At 45.8% G+C, this 14,947-nt stretch overlaps 2 protein-coding genes across 27 annotated transcripts in view; one reads left to right on the top strand and one right to left on the bottom strand.

Annotated features, from left to right (window-relative positions):
* Nucleotides 1–8,896, bottom strand: part of LOC107275102 (voltage-dependent L-type calcium channel subunit beta-2) — a 53,234-nt gene extending 44,338 nt beyond the window's left edge. For 8 of the 14 annotated variants that reach the window (XR_001539614.2, XM_015754892.2, XM_015754891.2 and 5 more), the window contains exon 1: nt 6,159–6,819. Coding sequence is in view for 13 of the 14 variants with exons in the window: in XM_015754892.2 (XP_015610378.1) it covers nt 6,159–6,305 (147 nt within the window). In the remaining variant the exon portion in view is untranslated. The other 6 variants (XM_025080067.1, XM_015754889.2, XM_025080069.1 and 3 more) reach the window with 6 other exon arrangements.
* Nucleotides 8,897–11,639: 2,743 nt separating this feature from the next.
* LOC107274944 (protein abrupt) overlaps nt 11,640–14,947 on the top strand; it is a 50,746-nt gene continuing 47,438 nt past the window's right edge. For 7 of the 13 annotated variants that reach the window (XR_001539573.2, XR_001539574.2, XM_025079775.1 and 4 more), the window contains exon 1: nt 12,485–12,902. The gene's annotated coding sequence lies outside the window, so the exon portion shown is untranslated. The other 6 variants (XM_025079774.1, XM_025079770.1, XM_025079771.1 and 3 more) reach the window with 5 other exon arrangements.

Here is a 14,947-nt window from a genome sequence, read left to right as displayed (position 1 = left end):
GGGGGGGGGGGGGCGTGCGAGATATCCGGAATCCCAAAGGGAGAATTCTACTGTCAGGACGGTAGAAGTGGGATAAAGACGAGGCGCAACGTTTCTACGGATGAAGAAGGAGGGCATTAATGCGTCGGCGCTATCTTAATGAAGTGTCGGTAATGCCTGCCATGGTCTCGGGGACCTTTCTTCTCTTTGCCTTCCGAAATCAGATCTCCCGCCCCCCCCCCAGCCCCTCCGCGCCACTGTATTCCCAAGTCAACCACTTCAGGTAGCAAGGGGATAACCCCCGCCGCAGTCGTTTGGAGGCTCACTTGTTTTACTTCGAAAAAGAAAAGAAGAGGAAAGAACAAAAAAAAAAGAGAATCTCAAAGGATCCGAGAAACGAGATTCCGATATTAACCCCCTATCTAATGTCTTTGGAGAAAGACGCAGCATCCCTACCATGCAAACCCTTTATCGGTAAGGTAGAGTCATCCTTCAAATAATATCTCAAATATTGGACAATCTCGCCCACGTGAATTTCAAAGCCTGCGCCACCCCCTAAAAAAAAAAACCAATAATTTCCATTCAAGGTTAAAACACTGTTACGAGAAAAAAAATTTCACTCAAAAACGACGCAACGTCTAAATAAAAAAAAAAATTTCTGTTGAACCGAAAATTAACGTCATCCACCACCGTTAAGAGGCATTAAAAAATTTCTGTCTCCCAGTTACAGGTAACAACCCCCTCCCCCCCCCACCAGCACCCCACTCACCCAAGCATCACATACAAAGTCGTAGCAGGAGGGTAGGAATGAACGCGAACTTAATTGTATCCTAGGAATTTCAATCAGTCCCCCCGTAAAAGGACAAGGCGAGTATGAGCGCCCGTGTAATAGAGCAAGACGAAGGATCATGGGAAGGCTATAGATATATAAATACACGTAGCTATTGTAAAGCGTACCTGGATCTATAAGGTAACCGTGGCGTAGCACTAATTCAGGTATCCTTAGACAGGACCGTAGCAAGTGAGGTCGACCTAACTCCCTACCGAAACGCCTCCTCATCCATCCTGGATGTTGCATTTGGCAGGGGAGGTCCAGGAGTCGACTATAGACATAGGTGTAGCGTCTGTGTGGGTCGGTATGTACCTGTTCGATTTACCTGAACCCTTACCTGGTAAGAGTGCCAGGGAAGAATAGGGACCCGAGTAGAGAGAGAGGGGGAGAGAGAGAGAGAGTGACGAGACGAGGTACGAGTGAAAGAGGGATCCGAGTGGCAGGAGTGAAGGATAGAGAGAAACAGAGTGACAGGAGGTGGCGGGAGAGACAAAGCACGAAGCCGAGAGAAGATCGGAGTAAGAGCGAGAGAACCGATCTGTACGATCTGCTGTCATTTACCTGAACTGAGACTAAGGAGAGTCGAAGATGGAAGCCCCGTGGTAAATATGGAGAGTTTTCGGTCGGTGGGCCAAGTCAAGAGGGGGGCGGGGAGAGGTAGGTGGGAGGGGGGGACGATGCGTTGGATATGGGGGGGAAGAATTGGTATGGAGAGACTTAAAACTCATCCAGACGCGTTCGTACACCAATACACCAATCCGGTCACATACCTGGCAGTTGGCATACCTTCCTTCACCTCGCTCTCTTACTTTATACCTGACTATGCGCCCCGGTACCTAACGTATATACGCGCCATTAAATAATCCTGGCGGACGCTCATTAGGACTTTTATGAGACGAAATATTCGTGAAGACGGCGCGCGGTAGGGAGGCAAGGGCTGGAGGGGAGGAAAGATGAATTTTTGTAGACACCTTTTATTTTTCTCTCCCGTCCAACGTACGAGGGGGATTATACGTATCGATATGGATAATACAGTCGGTGTGAAAAAGTAAGTTCCGACTGGCATATAGCGATGTTAGTTGGACTTTGCGCATGCGCGTTACCGATACCAAGGAGAACGAGGGGAGATGAGCGCGGGAGGGGAGGTACGAGGAGGAAACGAGGGGAGGGCTTTTGAGTCTTCGGCGAGGAAAAAGAAAAAAGTGTCTACCGACGTCTCCCGGAACATCCGGGCTTTAATTAAAGCTCCCCCAAGGCTTCACGATCCGTTGGGCTTTGACGTGGTAACCCTTCTTCAACAGCAGGATCCTTAAGGGTCACGCGTATACGTAATGGCTGGGTTACCTATCGAAGGGAGGACGTAAGCGCGAAGATACGAACCCCTTTTACGGGGTGAGTCAAATCGTATTTTCAAATTACGTCCGGACGTTGATACATAAAGAGGCGCTTTTTTTTTAATCCAATCGTACATACCGGACGACCTATTACCCGTAGGATTCCGAAAAGAATAATTCTGCAACTTGGACGACATGCGGCCGCCAGACGTTTCGTTTTGTTCTTTTACTTTTTTTCTTCTTCTTCTTCAATTCCCCTCATACCAATCCGTCTCTGTAATTCCGCAGGTGTACGGTAGGCCCGTACCACCGACGTCGGCGTCGCCGTCGATTTACCAGTGCGTCTTTATCTTTTCTCAACTCTCCTCCCCCCCCACCCCAACCTCCCGGAATCCCGTCTTCTTCTTTTTCTTCGTCTTCGTGAATACTTTTTACCCCAAATATTTCGTCGCTACCGCGGAAGGGGTGGAGAGGGAGTCGGGGACTGGTGGTTAGAAGGCTTAGAAGGTGGTTTAAGTATACGGGAGATGAGAGAAACGAAGGAGTAACTATGGATGCTGCGCTGCAACAAAACACAGTCTAGCGCAAGAACGATGGAACGAGGTGGGGGGGACGGAGGGGTGGCTACCAGTATCCAGCATCCAACCTAGGACAACAAAGACTCGGGACTTGGCTCTGCCTCGTGGTCCTTGTTGGTCCATATGCTACAGCCGACACTTTGGCCTCTCGAAAGTATCGGCAATGTAATAGGAGCAGCGCGAACGAGGATGAAGACAGTAGACAGGGAGGTTAGAAGATTGGTTTACACGAGTCAAAAATCACAATTTTATCGGACGCGTAAAGAAACGAGAGAAAGACTAGAGATACCAGACGACGTGTTGGGACGATCTTCAAAAAAAAAAAAAAATTTCAAAAAATCTTCGTTACAGATATATAAGAACAAAATTGCGGTAAAGTTGAATTTAGTGAAAAAAAAAAAAATATTTTGATCAACTGTCCTGGTTGCTTTTGCAAGAGGGGGAGGAAGGGGGTGGCAAGAAAATTTTGAGCGCGAATGAAAGAGGCCGACGAAAACTAGAAGGACGGACGAAGGGAAGAGAAGGAATGTAAAAGACAGTCGGGAGGAGTGAGGAGAAAAAGAAAAAGGTAGGAGATAAAAAAAAAGATAGAGGTAAGAAATCACGAAAAAGGAAAGCAAAAGCGCAAGAAACTCGTTTGGCCGTTAGCGATTCTCTCTCGGTATGGGGTTCGGTGTAGCCGTGGTCGGGCTTGCACGGCAGAAAGCTTCTTTTTTCTTCTTTTTGCTCCTGCAAGCTTGTACACTGACCTATATTCGCTGAAACCGGGTCTCGAACCACAGGCCCGAAGAAGTCCCGCTGCCCTGAAAGGGCTCGTGGAAGCTGCCGATGCACGTGCGTGAGCACGCGTGCCTCCACGCACTTTATACCTACGTGTGGCGTGGCCCACATATGTGTATACCCGGTGTAGCCATCTTGGCGTACAGCCACTAGAATGCCTTTCCGAGTGAGTAATTTTCAGTGGCCATGATACAGCGCACCGAGCCTATACAGATACACACGTGTGTACAGAATGCGAGGAAGCAGCGTAAAAAAGAAGCCGCAGAGGAGACGGCAGGTAAAACCAGGTGCCAGGAAGAAAGGGAGGACGAAGAGGGAAAATAAGAGGGGACAAAAAAAAGAAACACGCGTCAGGAAAATTTTACGTCGAAAGTATAGAAAATTGGAGGAGCTCTGATATATTGAACTGGTACCAAGAGAGCGCGAATAAGATAACGGTGTCTTTTCATAATTATGTAAAATTCAATTTGCATGCGTTATGCGGTTACGTATGTGCTGTATGGGGGTGGATAGAAGGGTGGCGGAAATGAAATTGCTTCTTTTCTTTTACAACAGGGTGGTAACGATACAGGGTACGAAATTAAGAATGCGTTCCTCGTTGATCGTACCTAGTGATTTTTTGACAGGTGGTCTGGGGACTTTTTTTCTCTTTTTATTTTCTAATGCACCAAAGTGTCAAATTGTCTGGAGGATCCGAGAGGGATTCGTGGAAGTAAGAGGAGATCCGAGAGGGACGCAGGGAGGACTAGAGCGAGAGAGAGTGAGAGGGGGATGAAAAATAGGCGGAGGAAGAATATAAGAGGTATAAAGCCGATCTCTGGATTAGGGGATGACGAGGACGAGGGTGGCTTTCCAGGGACTGCAGCAACCGAGTGCCCTAGATAACCAGCTCATCGAGCTGTATATAGCTGTATGTACTATACGGATGCTATGTACTGAGATCGACTTTTATATAGTGGTCAGCGCCCACGTAGTATATTCCCCAACGTATATAGCCGGAAATTCATGCAAGTTCTAGGACGTAATGAACTCCTAGTAATATTACAGACGTCTACGTCATTCGGTTAGAATCTCATAGGGATATTCGTACCTGCTACCTGTATATATATATATATATATATATACAGGGTGTTCGTTATGAAACGCACTGTTGTAACATCGTTGCCATCCTTGTCAAATTCTAAAATGAAATAAAAAATGAAAATACACGTATTCATTAGAATTTGACAAGGAATGTAACAGTGTTACTACAGTGCGTTTCATAACGAACACCCTGTATATACATCATCTCGTAGAAATACAGGTAGCAGGTACGAATATCCCTATGAGATTCTAACCGAATGACGTAGACGTCTGTAATATTACTAGGAGTTCATTACGTCCTAGAACTTGCATGAATTTCCGGCTATATACGTTGGGGAATATACTACGTGGGCGCTGACCACCTTACAATTTCTCATCTGGAAATGATTCGCCGTCACGTAGGAATGCAAATGATATTGATAATTTTAATTAGAGACATTACCGCGAAACGGAGACTGCAGATACGCGATAAAATAATTTCGATTAGTATGCCTGAATAGAAAAAAATATTTTATAAAAAAATTTTGAATTTTTTTTTCCACACAGTGCAAAAAGTAGCCGTTCATTTTTTATTGGGAGCTCCGAAATAAAAATGGCTATGGTTTTTCAATTATAAAATTTTACAGTAAAAAATCCTGTCAATTGTCAAAAACTACTGTTGTCCTTCAACCGAATCGCACTTTATAACTGTATAGGTGTTTTTTTTCCACAGCCTCTGCGCCACCCCCTCCTGCTCTCATTAGCACCCCTTACTCAGCGAGTTGCAAAGAAGGGTGAAGGAGCGAGTCAAGCAGACCTCTGAATGCAGCTGCAAATGAGAGCTGCATAACGGTGTTTGTCCAAGGCTCGTTTTGCGGCCTCTCAAAGATGCAAGTCGTCAAATGAAGAGGTCCGCGTTAGGTTAGGTCTTATCGAGGACGAGAAAGGTCTATCTCTTTGATGTACGTAAGCTATACCCTCCGCCGTCCTTGTATTTTCATCCCTTGCTCCTCTCCACTCCCCCTGGGCCATCTCTTTATTCGTCTGCGATTCTCGCCCGAAATAGACTTTCCACCTTCCAAAGCCTTGTCAGCGCGTCTGATTTCATTTTTCTTTTTTTTTTTCATTTTGATTCGATTGATTTTACCGAAAATTTCACTCATATTTGACAATTCCGAACTTTTTCGAATAGGCGAGTATCGAGTGTGGGTGAAATTTTGGAAAATTTATCTCACTCACCTCCTTACTAATTTTTTTTCAAAATACTCCTTGTGCTGTCTACATTAATACGTGCATGGCGATTGCGTGGCTACATCTCCGCGTTGAAATATTAAAGCGCGAGAATCACGTGGGAAATTGTGGGTCATGATATTTCATATGAAATATTGGAGGAAAAAAATAAATAAAATAAAGGAAAAACCCAGGTATACTTTTTCACGGTAGTTTCAACGAGCCAAATACGTCATAACGACTGCAGCATCACGTTGACTTTGCGAAATTAAGATTATAAATATATGTTCTCTTTCGTAGCGTATATAATAGAATAGATAATCGATAAAATATCGATAAGCAAGAAATAAGTGTGTCACTCACCGGGTTGTTCGTGAAGGCCGATGATGTTGTCGGTGCGGCAGGGTGCAGGTCGTAATCCTGCTCGTAATCCCGATGCCTGGATGGATGAGAGTCCCGAAGGTCACGATGGTCGCGGATCTCTCGTTCCCCGCGAGGCTGCTTCGACATCGCCAGATCCTCCTCCTCCGAGTCGAGCAGCAGCTGCTCGGCTCCTCCGCCTCCTCCGCCACCTCCTCCAGCACGACCTCGAGCACCTTCACCGCCTCCAGCAGCACCTCCGCGTCGGGCGGGATGACGCCGGAGGTCACACCATTCCTCCTCTTCGGCCTCTTCCGGTTCCTCAAGGAACTGCCCCTCGGTAAGGGGCAAGCGCGATTGCCACCCTGGACCCCTCACGACTGTGCTGACGACGACCTCCTGCCCCCGTGGCCACCCGGGGGACACCACCACATCACACACTTCACTACTTCCCGATTTAATTCTCTCCCGACCACCTATGACCTCTTGACACTATCGCCACCACCCACTGTCACCCTGTCCCAGAATTCTCACTGATCTTTATTTTATGCCTCTTGCACGATTTTGGATTGACCGATATTATCTGTAAGAATATTTAAGGTTTTAATACGCTCAGGAAGATGCGCACGCTAGCTCGACCGAGTCACGACTAACGCTTCGGTAATATAACCTTTGCCCTTGTACGCGACACCGCACTGCGACCACCTAAGGATGTAAATTCAATTTTCCCGAGGTTCTTACTGTCGGATAATTCAATTAAATTTCCAGAGTTCAAGCGATTCGATAACTACCTACGTTACTGGCCAAGGTAACCGCACTAATCCTGTTTATTTCTAGAAACAACAACCTTTCGAATGGATTCTCTCTATTGATAGCGATACTAAAATTAACCCTACTAGCTGTCCCACATATATTTTTGGTATTTATGATGCTTCTACACTGAAACCGGTTACTTCGATAAGCCTTGAAACTATAGTCGGTCTCTATATAGGCACTGCCTGTCGTTCCGTTTCAAGCCATCGAACGCTCGAGTTTTCGAGCAAGCGTTATCAATACGCTAGGTAATTATAAAACCCGTGCGGTTGGCAATGTGTAGTGAACCTAACCAATATTGCAGAGAACAAAAAAGGAATTGACTTCATGGATCGCAACATGATTCACGGTATTCACATTTCAACGTGCCTGAATGTCACGCCAATTCAATGATAATAATTCATATACCCGTATCGCTACCTATGAGTAAGCCTTGATGCTCTGACACGTAGGTAGGTACTTGATAAATGATTACCGTTAATTACAATTAATCTGATCAGATGACATTGTACCAAGAAGGCATGCAAACAAATATATATAGAGCAATTTCTCTATTGAAGCAACGAATAACCTGAAGATTTGTCATGCCGTCAAAAATTATCAGGGATTAAAAATAGGAAAGCTCGATAACACTGAATCTAAGTAGTTTAATTGGTATTAGAATTTTATCTAGTTTCACGATTCGAGCAGTGACTGCGCTAATCAAAACTAAAGGCGCGTATCTATGAAACTGTCGAGGCTACAGGACAACGCGTGCGTGAACGTGTCTCTTGATTGGTTAGGCGGGGTTTAAGTTGAGGTTAGGTCGCGCCGCATACTGCAAATGTAGGGCTGTGGGTCGCGCCCGGTCGAGCTCAGCTGCACCCTCAAGGGGTTGCAACCCTGCACCGTTTAGACATAACCCACGCGCACTTTTAAAACACTGCACTCACGTTGTCACTGCTTGGATATTCACTTTTTAACAAACGCAGCCATTCAATGACGAGACTCCATGATCTTTACTCTTGACGGATAGCACGTTACACTAAAGTTCCTAGTTTTAACCGTCAAGTGTCATGTTTGCAACTGATAGTCTCCCGAGGCACGCACAGACTCTTTATGACTATCACTGCGTTGACCCTGTATTTTCCGTAAGATAGAAAATAACGGAATAAAAGTATAGAAAGATACGAAAACACAATGAAAAATTGCCAAATAAAATCTCTTTCAAATTTCACTAGAAAAATCTCACACCCTACGTTCACCACTTCACTGATCAGTGACAATTGCCGCTTGACTGATTGCAGGATTTTGATTCTTCGAAAAAGCCTAGTCTGCGACACAAATTTTTCCCAGTTGTCAACGAGGCCGTCCTAACCTCATACAATTTTTCTCCGGGACGATTGTCCCTCACTCGAAGGAACAACGGCTTCTGGGAGAATCACGTTGAACACAATACACTGGCGTTAACCATGCACAAACTTCTCGTGACTAGTATCGTTTATACGCACGTAATCGTAACTATATTCACGCCTAGCCACACAGAGCGACGAGCGAGCACGAAGCTCCAGCAGACTACGATACACGTTCAGACGAAACAAAGCGGCGTAGGGAGCGACGCGATCGTCGTAATTGAGGCGTGTATTTATTATTTTCGATGAATGCCCAGGGCGTTGTGAGAAACTGTAGAGTCGATTAAATCTCTCCTGAGAAGAAGACACTGTCGTCGCGATGGGATAAATGCCGGAATATTATTTGCACCGTAGCCTCGTGTAACACGTTATCGCGAGGTGCGATGGGATCCGAGGCGTGGTAAGAGTGACGAATTTAACCGAAAGAATACGACAGGGCACGTTTCTGCGAAACGACAGACACGTGAAAATGTTCGTTGGAAACGTCAAAACGACGTAAGGGCCGTGCTCGCGAGGAGCCACGAGAGAGAAACGATGCTCGTGCTGTTCGGCCGATCTCGGGGGCGGTCGTGGGTAGTCGGGGGCGGTCGTGAAAGGTCGGGGGCGGTCGGGGGGACTCGGCTCAGGGGCCAGTGACGTCACACGGGGACGCAGACCCGGCTCTCTTGGTTATCGATCAGGGCGGGGGCGCATGCGACCAATGCGATAGCGCGCCTATGCGACGTTCTTACGTATCAACCCTTGTTTAAAGGGAGACACGCGACACGTGGCCTGTTACCACCCCCTCTCCCTAAGCCTCTTTCTACTTCCTACCTGTGTCCCCTCACCTCCTCGTCCCTTGACAAGATATAACACACTCTCTCGATACTCGCCTGACGGAACGCTTCTTCGCTCCTTCTTCCTTCCTATATATATACACACACGCACGTATATAATGGGATCTGCTGCACCGGCTGCACTAACGCCACTTCCGGTACACCGAACATTTCTTATTACGCGTTCTGGTGCGAGTCGCAACCGATATGGATATTTATTGCTGTTATTTAAACGTCACAAGAATTTTTCAGGTTAAACAGTCTGTTCTAAATATACGTAAACGCGTTTACGGGAGCTTTATGGTGTCACTGGGCCAAGGATATGAAATTGCCTTATAACCGTGTTTGGATAATATGTTTTTTCGGAATTCTGTTTTAAAGTGTCTGCATTTTAGATATACTATTTATGATTCGTGGAAGTCTAGCTAGGTTGGAGAAACGTGTGTTACGACATAGGTATTGTTATCGATGGTCAATGAGTTTAGTGACCTGAGTATCCGTTTCTGTGGGGCAATACGAAGCTCGACCAAACTATTCTGCTTTAATGGTATTGACACTTACTGATACGCGGTAATTTACAATTACGCGATCGCCGGTCGAACTACTTTTTTCTTGTTTATCGCCGTCGCTTACACGTGGAAGAATGTTATCGCGCTGTCTCTTCATTACGTAGATGCTTTTGTGATGATATCGCGACATTACTAATTGCGCTGTTTACCAGACGGACCCAGGGGCCTTACTGCCTCGTGGGCGTCGTTACTCGTAGCCTCTAAACGGCCTCTTGGATGGTCTTGCGAGAGAGGCTGGTACTTGAAGTGAAAATACTCTTACGGGAGAAAAAGTAAAAGAGAGCGTAAAGGAAAGTCGAGGGATAGAAGTCGCGTCTGTGAAAATCGATAAGGGTTGAATTATAGGGGCTGAAACGAGGAGGAAGAAGGAAGTCTGTCTTGGAGGTCGGCACTACGGAAGAGGGTGGCTAAGAGAACGAGGGTAGAGAGAGAGAGAGCTGTGAGAGGGTAGTTGACGGAAGCCACAGCCTCCGCAAGGGTGCGACGCTCGCGCTGACATCTAGCGGAGGGCGAACGAATCCTAAGGAAAATGCAAGATCTTACGTAAATAACTCAAAATCAAAATAGCTTTTTGTTACCCCAAATTTTTTTTTTTTTTTCGTAATTTATCAATCCAAAAGAAAATTTAAAAAAAAATTAACTTCGATTCTACATTGTGATATCGTTGGATATCGAATTTTTTATTTGGATCATTTTTTTAAATATAGTCCCTGATTATGCACCCTTCGTATCGCGAGGCGAGCGTGTTCTGGCAGTCATAAAATTATTGATTACACCGTAGGTAGCATGGCAATGACGCTATCACCGTGCAGTGCTGCATGCTGGTGGCTGAAAGGTGAACGCATTCTGCAACATATTACCGAATGAATGCAACTATAGGAGAAAGTACACGCATCCCAAGAATTGGATTAAAGTATCCATATCCGCTTCCTACTCATGCGACTCAATGGGACTGGTAATAAGCATTTTGTATACAAACTCTCCCATGAGTATCTTGTATGCATTTATCAAGCAGTCTCCATCCTTCCGGAAAGAACGCCAAGGCCATCGAGAGTATTAAAAGCGGTTCAGAAGGTCTCACGAGGGTCCGTCGGGTGTCCCATTTCGATACCTCCTTAGAATCCAATCCACACTCGACAGAGCCCCCCATTTATATTTTTTTTCCACAGAAACTCCACTCGTAAGGGTACCACAGTCAAGATACGACCATCCCTAACCCACGTGCCAAAAGATGCAAGAACTTAAAAATCAGAATTGAAAAGTGTCAAAGGAAAAAAAGTTCCAAGACACCCTGTACATGGCAGGTGGGTCGGGTGTGCACGTAATACCAAAAGCCTCGTGGCTGACGAAGGGAATCGTATAAAGTGGAACCGAGAGAAGAAGACAAAGTCAAGATAATATAACGAGCCGAAGAAGTAAGAGGAGGCGGTAAGCATAATAAGACATTGAAGGAAGCAGTGTGCGTACGCAGTGCTACGCCATACTGCATACTGTTACGTGACGTTGATATCTTATGGTATCGCCTGGTGTATTAATGGTGGGTTGGTTCAGTGCTTGAGTCGCTTCCTTCACATGCCGGATGGGGCCACGAGAAAAGGGGTCCACGGCGTACGGTACGAGCGGTGGGGTGTGTTTCAGGCGGAGAGGGGAGGAAGAGGTTGCACCTAGCGGTGGGGATAGAGAGTAGTCTAGGAGAGGGAGGGGAGACGTGTCTGAACGCTACGCTATAACGTCAGACAGCAACGCTACGCGAGTTGAGCGCAAACGCAGCGCAAACTACGTTGCCGCATGGCTAGGGCAGTAGTGGAGGGGCGGCGAAGGGAGGGAAGACCGCGGAAGATGGTTGCCGAGGGGTCGAGGGAGGCATACACCAGTAGGCATAATGCTGGCGCTTTACTTACTGCAGAAGCATTGGGGCCCGAGGAGTGGGGATCGACTCATTCGTCTGGAGGAAGGGAGGGGAGCTCCCCCTTCTCGCTCGTAATGGTGGGGATGAAGAGGGGAACGATGCGAGAACCGCCGAAAGCGCAGAGCGGCCCATAATTCGGTGCGCCGCCCCGCAATCAGGTTCGTGCAATGCTTCGACGCTCGTCGCGAACGAGTGCCTATTATAAAATAGTATACATACATCGCAGTTACTGTAGTGCCTCGGTGCTCTTATAAGGAAGTCATCGCCGTTCACGTTTTCACGGAGGACAACGCGCGCGAGAATCGCTCTATCGGGAGTATCCGTTTCGTTGCTGGTATTCCTGAAGTATTGGAAGGTGGATATTGAGGATGGCAGGGAATTATTAAGGAGTTTTGATTTAATCGTAAGGAGGATTATAAATAGGTACATATATCGAAGAAGGCGGCGTGAGAGACGCGGTGGCGAGAGAGAGAGAGAGAGAGAGGAAAGTGAGGAGAGGAGATACGTGCTTGTAGCCGCCAGAGAGGAAAGGAGAAACTGGGGGGTGAGAGTGAGAGGGAGAAAACACAGAAAATAATTAAAGAGAAAGAGAGAGATATTTGTGGAAGTGTTCGAAATAATGGAGAATGAGGAAGCGGCAGTGCCTTACGAGACACAGTTGATACAACTGTCGACATTTCTAGTCCAGTGATAGCATGTCCCACCACGATGGCTACATGTGCAACCGGCTTTATATATTGTGCATTCGTTTATAATACATCTCTTGTGAGATGACTGTGTGCTTCGAGGGACTGCAGTGAATTATTCCTGTTGTTTACTATTATTGGTATTATTATTGTCTGCATTTTTTTTTACACGCGCCATGGTTTTATTGTGAAGAGTGCGAATGATTCTCAACGGATTTTTCATTGTCGCGCGTCATCGTCATCGGTCTTCGCTACTACTACGCTACTGTTGCTTTTGCTGCTGATACTACCTACTACCACTGCTACTACTACTACCAGCATTGTGACGTTGCTACTGATGTATTTTTTCAAATTTTCTTTGTTTACACTTCTTCTTACTCTCCTTTCTCACTTCTTCCGATACTCTGTCGTCGCTGCGACACGTTTTTGTGCGACCGAGTGAGCAATGACGCTCGTGAATACTACGACGACACTCGCCACCAGCGTCTTCAACTTCCTCGTCGTCGTCGACGTCTACGTCTACGTAGTGAGATCATCGTTCGTCATCGTCAACCTCGTGCCCACGTAAATATACCTGAAACCGCACCTAACGTCTGATTATTAACGAGTTATTACTGCGATACTAATTCTCTTTAATTGCGACTGCGCGTTCGTTAAACTTAATTGCACCGTGGTCGAGGCGTCGTTAATTATAACGACGACCTTCGACGTCGGCAACGTCGACGTTCGAGATGCTGCCTTCGGTAGAACTAACGATTGCAAACGCCTTCGAAATGTCTCGTACTATTTAGTCAGTAGATCAGTGGCCATCTTTCTTTTCTCTTATGTCTTCTTCTTTCCTACGAAATCAAAAGTGTTAAGCTTTCTGGTAGCCATTACAATTTCTTCTTTATATCCGGTTCGCCCTGCCACCTTCAACGCGAAGATAAATGGCGCTGAGCATTCTCACGTTAACCGTATACAACTCCAGGCGTCTTTTCTTGTTTACGTCTAGCGCTCCCGACGCCGGGCACTTTTTTTTTCATCCAGTCAAAACTCAGAATCGCCATCCCTTCGATTCTTTGAATCCGTCAGTTGAAATCTTTTTAAAATATCAAACGAGAATTAACTGGAGTCGAATTTTGAATCTCTCGCTAAATACTCTGTAAGCGATTATACTTATTCTGTATTACGACATATCTATTTAAATCTACATGTAAAATACCCGACGACAGTTTATTATAGTCTGGCCTCCGTAACGTCCTATATTAATATCTACAGTCCACGCTTTAAATATTAATTGGTCACTTATTTTTCAATCATTTTCAAATTGTTTTATCAGAGTTATTATCTGGGCAAAGTAAAAGCCAGCAGCCATGCTTTCAGCCGGCAATGACGAGCGCGTGGCACGTAGTACGGCGTCGCGACGCAAACGTAACGCAACTAACATCAGAGGAACCCAACGCAACGTGACTTACGGTTCGTCGCTGCCAACATACATACCATACGTATTCCTGTCGTGCGATGTGTGTGATCAATAAATCGGGTTGCAGCATATATATACACAAATTCATACGGACGCAACTCACAATCTCTGCGCACGCAGGTGCACACACTTATTCACGTGGATAGAAACGAAGAGGCGCGTATCGTTTGGCAAAAGTGAAATTTAAAGTTGACTGATACGTTAAAAAAAATTTTGCCATTTCAAATTTGAGTGCAGTACCTCTTTTTTCTATGATTTTACGAAATCATAATAATTATCGTACGTCCTTACGCATTTTCACAACGTATCTTCCCGCTCTGCGCGTTTTCCGTTCTCTTTTGATAAATTCGATACAGTGCTTCCTGGCTGCGAAACAACCGCCATTGCTGACTGCACGTTTATTAGATTGTTTTCAAGAGACGTGCAGTTAGCACGTTGGGACTATACGTGTCTGCCGTATATACAACGTGGACAAGTACGTCTCGGGGCGATGAGACGTTTAAGATTTGTTACGCGTTGCGGTTGTTTTATTTAAGTGCAGTTTCTTAGAGTTTATATTTGTATAGCGTGTGTGGATCGAGTATATATATATATATATGTATATAACATTTTTCAACCTATCACAACGAATCGAGCTGTTCTGGTCGCGAAGCGATAAATCCCTTGTTTTTCGTCTTTCCAAATGGCGGCCAATGGTTATTTGATCGATACCAAAGGTACTCTTCGCCCCTCTGTGCCGCCGCGATGCTACCACCCCTTTAATGACTGACTCACACGCTCACGCTGGGCATTAAAGTTCGAGCTGGTTGTAAAGAAGAAAAAGAAAATCACTGCCTGGCACCCCAGCATATTTTTCATTAGATACGGCTCGATTAATTTATGTTGTTTAATTCGAAACGTTTGTTATCACTAATGCTTTTTTTGTTTAATAGTTGATAGTGGCCGACGCTTCTGACAATTGAAAATTTTGTAAACGCATTTGTATGACCTTATCGACAGATTATTATCATGGTCACTGGACGTATCTCGTTGGTAATCCTGTGGTTATCAGTTTGGTGTAGGGGCAAAGCGATGCTTGCTGAGTACGAAGAGGGGGAGTAATGAAATCGAAGCGGGGCAGGGGGGGGGGGGGGGGGGGGGAAAA

The sequence above is a fragment of the Cephus cinctus genome, unplaced genomic scaffold (assembly GCF_000341935.2).
Source record: "Cephus cinctus unplaced genomic scaffold, Ccin1 Ccin1_scaffold0123, whole genome shotgun sequence".
NCBI lineage: Eukaryota > Metazoa > Arthropoda > Insecta > Hymenoptera > Cephidae > Cephus > Cephus cinctus.
This window is presented reverse-complemented; position numbering and strand designations above follow the sequence as displayed.